General features: G+C 47.2%; 1 protein-coding gene across 1 annotated transcript in view; it reads right to left on the bottom strand.

The window, feature by feature from the left end:
* Positions 1-1,185: 1,185 nt before the first annotated feature.
* The window catches only part of LOC115831167 (nuclear pore complex-interacting protein family member A7-like), a 126,425-nt gene continuing 117,050 nt past the window's right edge, over positions 1,186-10,560 (bottom strand). The window contains exons 2-12 of the mRNA XM_030797787.1: positions 9,797-9,896; positions 9,495-9,684; positions 6,443-6,544; positions 5,371-5,431; positions 5,226-5,261; positions 5,089-5,150; positions 4,877-4,971; positions 3,643-3,713; positions 2,361-2,826; positions 1,484-1,737; positions 1,186-1,335 (exon numbers count right to left, since the gene is read on the bottom strand). Coding sequence (XP_030653647.1) covers positions 1,186-1,335; positions 1,484-1,737; positions 2,361-2,826; positions 3,643-3,713; positions 4,877-4,971; positions 5,089-5,150; positions 5,226-5,261; positions 5,371-5,431; positions 6,443-6,544; positions 9,495-9,667 — 1,470 coding nt within the window. The 5' untranslated portion in view covers positions 9,668-9,684; positions 9,797-9,896. The remainder of the gene's footprint in view (positions 1,336-1,483; positions 1,738-2,360; positions 2,827-3,642; positions 3,714-4,876; positions 4,972-5,088; positions 5,151-5,225; positions 5,262-5,370; positions 5,432-6,442; positions 6,545-9,494; positions 9,685-9,796; positions 9,897-10,560) is intronic.

Genomic DNA, 10,560 nt, shown 5'->3' with positions numbered 1-10,560 from the left:
TAATATTTTAATGCAAGTGTCAGGAAACTTGGTTTTGATTGTTTATATTTCCATTCTAAAATCTCAGGTTATCTCCTGAACACATTTGGGCACATGAAGTTTTATACCAAAAATAGTTCTTAGAGTGAATTTTAATTTACATAGAACTCAATCGAAATGAAGATTTAATAACCAGATTTCTTTCCCCAAAACATACATAATTTGTTATTTTGATACTAAAATTTAGTAAATACGGTTTTTTTTTTTTTTTTTTTTTGAGATGGAGTTTGGCTCTGTCGCCCAGGCTGGGTGCAGTGGTGGAATCTCGGCTCACTGCAAGCTCCGCCTCCAGGGTTCACGCCATTCTCCTGCCTCAGCCTCCTGAGTAGCTGGGACTACAGGCATCTGCCACCATGCCTGGCTAACTTTTTGGATTTTTAGTAGAGACGGGGTTTCACTGTGTTAGCCAGGATGGTCTCGATCTTCTGACCTCGTGATCCGCCCACCTCGGCCTCCCAAAGTGTTGGGATTACAGGTGTGAGCCACCGCGCCGGCCTAATTCTTGCATTTTTAGTAGAGAGGAGGTTTCACCATGTTGGCCAGAATGGTCTCAATCTCCTGACCTCGTAATCCACCCGCCTCGGCCTCCCAAAGTGCTGGGATTACAGGCGTGAGCCACTGCAACCGACTTTTTTTCTTTTCTTTTTTTTTTTTTTTTTTTTTTGAGACAGAGACTCACACTGTCACCCAGGCTGGAGTGCGGTGGCATGATTTGGATCACAGCAACCTACTCCTAGGTTCAAACAATTATCCTGCCTCATCATTCGGACTACCTGGGATTACAGGTGCGTGCCACCATGCCCGGCTCATTTTTGTATTTCAGTAGAGATGGTGTATCGCCATGTTGGCCAGGCTGGTCTCAAACTCCTGGCCTCAACTGATCCACTCTCATTGGCCTTCCAAAGTGCTGGGATTATAGGCGTGAGCCACCACACCTAGCTCAGTAAGTACTTTTTTATTATCAAAAAAGAGTACTGTAAGATTGGCGTATTCTGTGTAGAATGTATTTTATTGATGTCTACTATTTTTATAATTTCTGAGTGAAGTACTTTTGAATGGATGCTTTTTAGTTTTGGGCAGACTCAGTTGACTAAAGCACCTCGGTGCTTTAAGGTGCCAGAAGACACTCGGGAGGTGACTTGAGGCTCAGAGAGTCATCAACTCGGAGAAGGTGGAAGAGGTAACAAAAACACTCGGGAGGTGTCTTGACTCTCGGAAAATAATCAGATTGAGAAGATGGTCCAGGTCCCAGGCGACAGTGGATGGGACGTGGCTGTGGTCTGAAAATATCATCAACTGGAGAAGGTGGAATAGGTACCAAAAGACACTCGAGAGGTATCTTGAGGCTCAGAGAATCATCCACTGGAGAAGGTGGAAGAGGTACAAAAAAAGAGTCGGGAGGTGTCTTGCGTTTCCTAACATTATCAGCTCGAGGAGATGGTACAGGTCCCCGGCAACACTCAATGGGCAGGTTCTCTGGTGTCAGAAAGTCGTCAACTGGAGAGGGTGGAAGAGGTACCAGAAGACACTCGGGAGGTGTCTTGAGGCTAAGAGAATCATCCACTGGAGAAGGTGGAAGAGGTACAAAAAAAGAGTCGGGAGGTGTCTTGCGTTTCCTAACATTATCAGCTCGAGGAGATGGTACAGGTCCCCGGCAACACTCGACGGGCGGGTTCTCTGGTGTCAGAAAGTCGTCAACTGGAGAGGGTGGAAGAGGTACCAGAAGACACTCGGGAGGTGTCTTGAGGCTAAAGAATCATCCACTGGAGAAGGTGGAAGAGGTACAAAAAAAGAGCGGGAGGTGTCTTGCGTCTCCTAACACTATCAGCTGGAGGAAATGGTACAGGTCCCCGGCGACGCTTGACGGGAGGTGTCTCCGTGGTCTGAAAATCATCCACTCGAGAAGGTGGAAGAGGTACAAAAAAAGAGTCGGGAGGTGTCTTGCGTTTCCTAACATTATCAGCTCGAGGAGATGGTACAGGTCCCCGGCAACACTCGACGGGCGGGTTCTCTGGTGTCAGAAAGTCGTCAACTGGAGAGGGTGGAAGAGGTACCAGAAGACACTCGGGAGGTGTCTTGAGGCTAAGAGAATCATCCACTGGAGAAGGTGGAAGAGGTACAAAAAAAGAGTCGGGAGGTGTCTTGCGTTTCCTAACATTATCAGCTCGAGGAGATGGTACAGGTCCCCGGCAACACTCGACGGGCGGGTTCTCTGGTGTCAGAAAGTCGTCAACTGGAGAGGGTGGAAGAGGTACCAGAAGACACTCGGGAGGTGTCTTGAGGCTAATAGAATCATCCACTGGAGAAGGTGGAAGAGGTACAAAAAAAAGAGTCGGGAGGTGTCTTGCGTTTCCTAACATTATCAGCTCGAGGAGATGGTACAGGTCCCCGGCAACACTCAATGGGCAGGTTCTCTGGTGTCAGGAAGTCCTCAACTGGAGAGGGTGGAAGAGGTACCAGAAGACACTCGGGAGGTGTTTTGAGGCTCACAAAATCTTCTGCTGGAGGAAATGGTACAGGTGCCAGGGGACACTCAACTTGAAGTTTATCTCTTCTCAGAAACTCATCAGTTGTAGAATGTGGTTGAGGTTCTTGTCGACACTGTAGTCCAGACAGATTCAGAGGTCTCAGACGATCTTTAGCTGATGGAGGTGGTTGACCTCCCAGATGACACTGAGTTGGAGGAGGTGCCTGGCGGCCCTTCCTTTTTCTGAAAGTTTCAGCTGTGAGGTCGGGCCAGTAGGGCAATCCTGAGGAATGATGATGCTCCACTGCAGCCATTCTGACCTGTGGGGCCAAAGGAGGAAATGTTTTCACACATACTCATTTGAAGGACAAAATTACCACCACCAACACAGGCTGCACCTTCTGTTGCTGGTGACAGATTTTTGCACCTTTCCATCCTCCAGGTTTCAAAATAGCAGTATCAGTGTCATAATACCACCCTTCCACTGAGTACTGCCCACAGCTGGGGAGTAAAATCATTGGGACACACCGTTGTCTCCACATGCCACTGTGTCTGTCTGCAAATGTAGGCAGGCTGGGGTCCTGCCCCAGGGAAGACAGAGTCATAAGAGAGTAACAAAGAAGCATGTTTGAGACATGGGAATGTCTATGTCTATCCTCATTCCTCCCTCACAGCCAGCATGTGAAAGAGCATTGAAAATTGCACAAAACGTTAATCACCTACATTATAGCAGAATGCAAACAAAATCACAGGAAAAGAAAGAAAATCCTACATATTTTGGAAATGAGACCCCACAACATCTTGGGTAAAGTGGATCAGTCAGAGTTCACTGCGCCATGAGACCTAGAGTAGTGGAGGTCAGTGGTGCCTCCTCGTGTTATTTCTGGAAACAGAACAGTAAAAGCCCTTCAGCCCTCGGCCCCTGAGCTTTTATGGATTCTGGAGGTGCCACCAACGATGATCAGCTGGGAATGGAGAAGCCTGAAGGCTCATGGGGAAGATTTTGCTTCTCAAGAAGTCGAGACAGAAAAGGCACCACAGAACCCACAGAGCAGAGGCCAGGCCAGGAGAGGGCATTGTCGGAAAAGACCAAAGTGTCCTGATATAGGAAGAGTGAAAATGTCCCCAGCGTTTACCTTTGTCTTCTCTCTGTTTTCAGCTGGGACGCAGCTGCTGTTCCTCATGGGAACCGAATGAGGTCCTGAATCTGCTAAGGGCCAGAGAAGGGAATGGGGCTAAATCTGGCTTGCATCTGCTGTGCAGAATAAGAAACCCTCCACACCCTCTGCTGCCATCTCACTCCCTGCCACACAGGTCCCTTACCAGAGGCACAGGGTTTATTGACCACATGCCTCAGAGGACTCTGGAGCCCTCTGGACCCTCATCCTTGAGGAAGATACCACAGAGCCCTGGTCCAGGGGTATTCTTAACTCTCAACAGGCTGTGAACAGGGTGGGCTCTAACCAGCTGGAAATGAGCTCTAAATCAGTACACATCAGAGGAAATCACTCATCATGTGAGCACAGACTCAAAATTAAAATAGGAACAGCCATGGTTGGAAGAGTATCAATAAACCCTGGACAGGAACAGCACTGCTCCTCTTCTTCAAGCCATAGGGACATTTAAAATTCTGTGGATTCATAGTTAATCTAACTTTCATACCTGGCCAGGTATTATCAATACTTATGAACAGAAATGGACATAAAGAGATGAACAGTCATGAGAGAAGGTAAGAGCTACAGAAATTAACTGGAAAGTTTTAGGGTTACACTTGAAATGTTAGAGGAGTAAGATTACATAGAAATTTAACTTACTAATGGAGTTATATAGTTGACAGTAAACAACTTAAACAAAAATAATGAAGAAATTTCCACAAAGTGTAAATAAATGCTTTTCTTAAAGCAGATCTCATGCTACAATATTGATCCATGAAGACATGGCCAGAAAATCTCTGCTCTCATCAGCACATGTGGCTCCCATTCTAAAGTGCTATTGTTGTTTTCTCAAATGAAAGAAAAATAAATCCTTCACACTGAGTCAAGGTGGAAAGGGGAGCTGGCCCATTTGCCTTCTAGGCTCATCTCCTCAGTTAAAAGAACCAAGACATCAGGGTGGGGCAATGTCCACAGTCAGTGGAGCGGCCTGAGCTCCACCATTCACAGGGGACTAGCCAAGAGCCATTCAGCTAGGGCACCTGAGAAAAATAGGGTCCTGCTACCCAGCGAGACAACTGTTCTCTTTATAAGTGCTTGGAATTGTGTCCAGGAAACATAACCATTACCCCACCGAGCCCTCATCCCCAAAAGGAGAAGCAGGGTGTGCGGATTGTGCAGCAGAAATTCAGCGGCTGCCTTCACAGCGAGCTCCTACCCCTCCAGAAAGGGTTCTCTAGGCCCGGTCGTCCCTGGACTGGCTCCCGACGCATGTGTCTCTCTGGCACTCTCTGCTTTTCCCTCATTTCACACCTAGAAGACATAGAAAGAATTGACTTGAAGAATTAAAACACCAAGTTCTTTACTAGACACTCAAAGCTTTATCTTAAAACAAAAACATCCTTTAAAATGTCCATCACAATGACCTACCTTTGCTGCTTGGAGGCAGCCTTCCTCTCTGCCATCTTCCTCTGCAAGGCTTGAGCACAGAGCTGTGGGCAGAAAAACACATCCATGTCCTGACCTGGCAGACTATGTCCAAAAGCAAGGAAAACAAACAAACTTACCCAGTTGGCATGAGGCTTTCTTGCAGAAGGGGCGATCTGAAAAAGCCAACACATGAGAAATTGAATGTTGAGAGAGTCTAAGGGCCGTGCCATCATCTGCATCAGCACTGAACAGTCCTGCAACTGCGGGGAGGAAGCTCCTTACTTTGCGTCTGTAGTAGTCCTCTGCCCGCTGCCGCAACCTTTCCGCAGCGTGAAACAATTTCCTATGGATTACAATCACTTTCATCAGATAAAGCACCACTTTCAGGATGATTTTAAATAATCTGCCATGTTTCTGTTATCCTCACAACTGTACCCTTACACGATCTATCTATACCTAGAAAACGAATTTCAGGTGGCTATAAAAGCACAGTCTGAGCCGGTCGCGGTGGCTCACGCCTGTAATCCCAGCACTTTGGGAGGCCGAGGTGGGCGGATCACGAGGTCAGGAGATCGCGACCACGGTGAAACCCCAGTCTCTACTAAAAATACAAAAAATTAGCCGGGCGTGGTGGCAGGCACCTGTAATCCCAGCTACTCGGGAGGCTGAGGGAGGGGAATCACTTGAACCTGGGAGGTGGAGGTTGCAGTGAGCCAAGATCACGTCATTGCACTCCAGCCTGGGTGACAGAGCGAGACTCCATCTCAGAAAAAAAAACAAAAACTAAAAATCAGTACCAGTCTGATCCAAACTGTTGCTGTATTGATTCCTCCTCTTTTGCTTACTGCCTGCTGACTTCTGAGTTGACAATTTCGTTCCCCATTCTCAGTATATCCCTAATTCATCCTTCACTGAGCATCTTTTATCATAAACCTCTATTCTCTTTGTATTAATATCCTTGCCGTGTTTCACAGGGCAGAAACAGCTGGGCTTATAAACAGGCATAGTCCTTTTGAAGGATGTGTTTGATCCTACAACAACACACTTTCCTGAGGATGACAACAACCCACCCCACCCCTAGAATGGCTGGTATGAACCGAGTTTCCACACAGTCTAGCTGGCAATGGGATCGGGAGACGTTTTGCTACTTCACATCTTTTGGTCACTGGTAAATCTTAAGGTACTTTGTTTTCTGTTTTGTGAACTCTCTCTCTCTCTCTCTCTCTCGATATGTCTTCTGACCGTTTGTTTCTATTTCTGCATTTACTGGGTCTAAACATTGTACAAAGGTTAAAAACAACCCCGTCTCCAATGGGGGTTTCCCAAGAGGGTGGGGCTCAGTTTCTGAACTCACATGTCGGTGTCTATTTCTTTCATAATCGATTTCCCATTTTCCTCTGCCTCTGATAGCTGCCTGTCCTTTTCTGCTTGCTCACATTCTTTCATTCTTAGCTTCCTGAGATTAGAAGGGAGAGAAATGCACACACATGATCCGCCAGCCCGTGTGGGATTCCCTCTGCCCTTCTGGCATCTGAAGGCTGTGATTCAAAGATCCCCCCTGCAACTTTCCCATAAATGAACCAACTGATTCTCACAACCGAAGGGAGAATTGACACCTCCCATTGAGGGACAAAGAAAAATCACACTCTGGCCTGCTGGCAAGTCACCTGTCATTTCCAGCTCATCTTCACAGTTCTATAGTTAGTCCTATTCTTTAGTAAATAAAGACTATTAAAAGCTTCTATGAGGTGCACTATGTGTGTCTCTGGGGTCAGTCTTGTGCTTGACACAGTGAAAGCTCATTTTAGTTCAGTGTGAAAAACCAGACCTCACCAACTCATCACAACTAACTCCATCGGAAGCAGAGGATTGCTCCTCATCTGACTCCTCCTGTGGGAGACCTGATTCTCAGTCACAGGCTGATGCCAGCACGGAGACCATCAGCCATAGAGATCCTTCCAGAATATGGTGTCATTAACCCTGCAGTTCACTACTGCACTTTGCCATGATTCAGGACTGGAACGCTTGTCATCGACTTTAAAGATCCTGGTTGAGAGAAAAGGCAATCTGAATGCTGGGCGCATCTATTGAATGAGAAATGATCGGAATGGCTCCTAAGTCAGGGTGTTATGTGCTGAAAATAGGTGACAACTGCAAACCATCCACCCTGGTGTTGACTGACTTTAACAAGGTTCAGTTCACAGAGAGTGTGGGCAGAAAAAGAAAATGGCCTAAAAAGCTAAGTTTGCTGTGTTGCCCTCACACCACTTGATTCATGCTCCTGATCCTAAGGATCTCACCTGATACTTGGTTTTATAGGAAGGCTGTGAAAATTCCCAGAACGCTAGGAAACAGGGACAAAAACACTTCAGAGAGAAAGTTAATGAACTTGTTTCTGACCACAGGGCATCCTTCAGCACATGCTGTCTGGAGTGGCCTCAAACAAGGAGTGTGTGGTGAGGTGCTGAGAATGCAATGGGAGCAGGGTCCTGTCCCCACGCTAAAGGAGCTCACAGTTTAATGCAAATGAGAAGCCAGTGAGGACATCACTACTCCTGCTGTGCACTTGGGAACTAGAAACACAAACCCTGACTCTGGAGGGAAGCTAAGGAAGCATTCTACTCTTGAGTTGACATAAGTGCACCTGAAGCTTCTGATCTCTGAAGAGAACAATGGGGGACACCAAACAGAATAAAACCCATGATTGAATACATCAAATTGCTAACATGGCAGTAAACAGACATGAGGTCAAGACGGAGAAGAAGGAAACCCAGGATGAAAGTCAGCCTCGCATTTGGAACCCATTTCCCTGGGTTTCATTGCTGAATTCCAGAAGGGACTACTGAGATGCAAAGAAGCAGAGCAGCTTTTGCACACATGCATGGGATTACATGGAAAACAAGTGGATTGAGGGTCTGCCAATGAAAGCGACCCGTACTGAAGTCCACTGGCTCTGGTTGAGACCCAGAAGAGTCACACATCAGAATAGAGGTGGACAGGAAATACCCTGGCCTTTGTAGGGACTGAGCCTGCACTGACCACCTCCATTGCAGCCTGTACGGAGGACCCCTGACCATCCCCCAGAAGTAGACTCCCATCTCTTCTGCAACAAGATAACATGCTGCTAGGCCTCAATTCATTGCTAAATATTTTTTAACAAGTATCTCACATTTAACAAAAAAAGATCAGGCATATGGCAGTAAAATACAATGTAACATGACCAAAACGTGAAAGACTGTGAAATGAATCTGGAGGTGACCCAAGCATTGAATTCAACAATCCAGGCTGGGCGCTGTGGCTCGCGCTGCGTGGCTGAGGCAGGTGGATTACCTGAGGTCAGGAGTTCAAGACTAGCCTGGCCAACATGGTGAACCCGTCTCTACTAAAAATACAAAAATTGGGCTGGGCGCGGTGGCTCACGCCTGTGATCCCAGCACATTGGGAGGCCGAGGTGTGTGGATCATGATGTCAGGAGTTGTAGACCAGCCTGGCCAATATGGTGAAACCCCACCTCTACTAAAAATACAAAAATTATCCGGGCATGGTGGCATATGCCTGTAGTCCCAGCTACTCAAGAGGGTGAGGAATAAGAATCACTTGAACCTGGGAGGTGGAGGTTGCAGTGAGCCAAGATCACGCCACTGCACTCTAGCCTGGGTAACAGAGTGAGACTCTGTCTCAAAAAAAAAAAAAAAATATTGGCCAAGTGTGGTGGCACACACCTGTAATCCAAGCTACTCGGGAGGCTTAGCAGAATTGCTTCAACCTGGGAGGCAGAGGTTGCAGTGAGCCAAGATTGCGCCATAGCACTCCAGCCTGGGGGACAGAGCGAGACTCTATCTCAAAATTTAAAAAAAAAAAAAAAAAGGCTGAGTGTGGTGGCTCACGCCTCTAATCCCAGCACTTTGGGAGGCTGAGGCGGGTGGATCACCTGAGGTTGGAAGTTTGAGACCAGCCTGGACAACATGGCGAAACCCCATCTCTAGTAAAAATACAGAAATTAGCTGGGCGTGGTGGTGGGCACCTGTAATCCCAGCTACTTGGGAGGCTGAGGCAGGAGAATTGCCTGAACCCAAAAGGCAGTGAGCCGAGATTGTGCCATTGCACTACAGCCTGGGCAACAAGAGCAAAGCTCCGTCTCAGGGAAAAAAAAAAAAGAAGAGAGAGAAAGGAAAACCAATGCCAGTACTAGCACCTCCTCTTCCCCCGAAAAAATTACAAACAAGAATGTAGGAAGGGAAAGGAATCATGCAGATTAAACTAATCAAGCAGAAAGGACAAACTCAATTTTGATCCCACTGAATTTGCCACAAATATTATAGAAAATATTCTCAAGGACTTTACAGTTGTCTACTTTGATGGGCGCATGATTCATACAACAGTATTTGTGTCAAGGCACATCTTACTCTTCCTTGGGAGTCTTCCTCTGTCCACTGATTTTGTAATGACTGTTGACCTTCGTCGTCACCTTATGGACTTCAGTTCGAACTTTGGCTTCCATATATCTCCGTGAAGTATAGAGGTCTTCCATGCCAATTTTAATTCCCGGAAAGGAAGAAACCCTTTTCTTTGTGTGCATACGAGTGGACCTTTGCCCTTGGTGAGGGTGAGGAGAGGAGAAGGTGAGAAACCTGAGGGCAAGAAGCTGTTCTTTCCCTTTCCAGGGCAAACTCATTTCCACACTATGGGGACTGCAACAGAGCCTTACCTTCCTGGCTATGGCTATTGGACCTCCAGGCTCTCCGCTGTACATCCGTGGATCTGTCATGTACATTTCGTGACTTTAAGGCAGTCTTGAGGAAAGACACCTAGGAAATAATAATTTAAGAATGACGGCCGGGCGTGGTGGCTCATGCCTGTAATCCCAGCACTTTGGGAGGCCGAGGCGGGTGGATCACGGGGTCAGGAGATCAAGACCAGCCTGGCCAACATGGTGAAATCCCGTCTCTACTAAAAATACAAAAATTAGCCGGGCATGGCAGCAGGCACGTGTAATCCGCGCTCCTTGGGAGGCTGAGGCAGAGAACCCTTCGAAGCCGGGAGGCAGAGGTTGCAGTGAGCCGAGATCACACCACTGCACTCCAGCCTGAGCTACAGAATGAGACTCTGTCACACACACTCACACACACAAAAGAATGACATGAGGCCGGGCGCAGTGGCTCACTCCTGTAATCCCAGCATTTTGGGAGGCCGAGGTGTGCGGATCGTCTGAGCTTGGGAGTTCGAGACCAGCCTCACCAACATGGAGAAACCCTGTCTCTGCTAAAAATACAAAATTAGTCAGGCATGGTGGTGCATGCCTGTAATCCCAGCTAGTCGGGAGGCTGAAGCAGGAGAATCACTTGAACCTGGGAGGAAAAGGTTGTGGTGAGCTGAGATTGTGCCATTGCTCTCCAACCTGGGCAACAAGATTGAAACTCTGTCCCCCCAAAAAAAAAAAAAAAAAAAAAAAAAAAATAGGCCAGGTGTGGT

Source organism: Nomascus leucogenys, chromosome 18 (genome assembly GCF_006542625.1).
Source record: "Nomascus leucogenys isolate Asia chromosome 18, Asia_NLE_v1, whole genome shotgun sequence".
Lineage (NCBI taxonomy): Eukaryota > Metazoa > Chordata > Mammalia > Primates > Hylobatidae > Nomascus > Nomascus leucogenys.
This window is presented reverse-complemented; position numbering and strand designations above follow the sequence as displayed.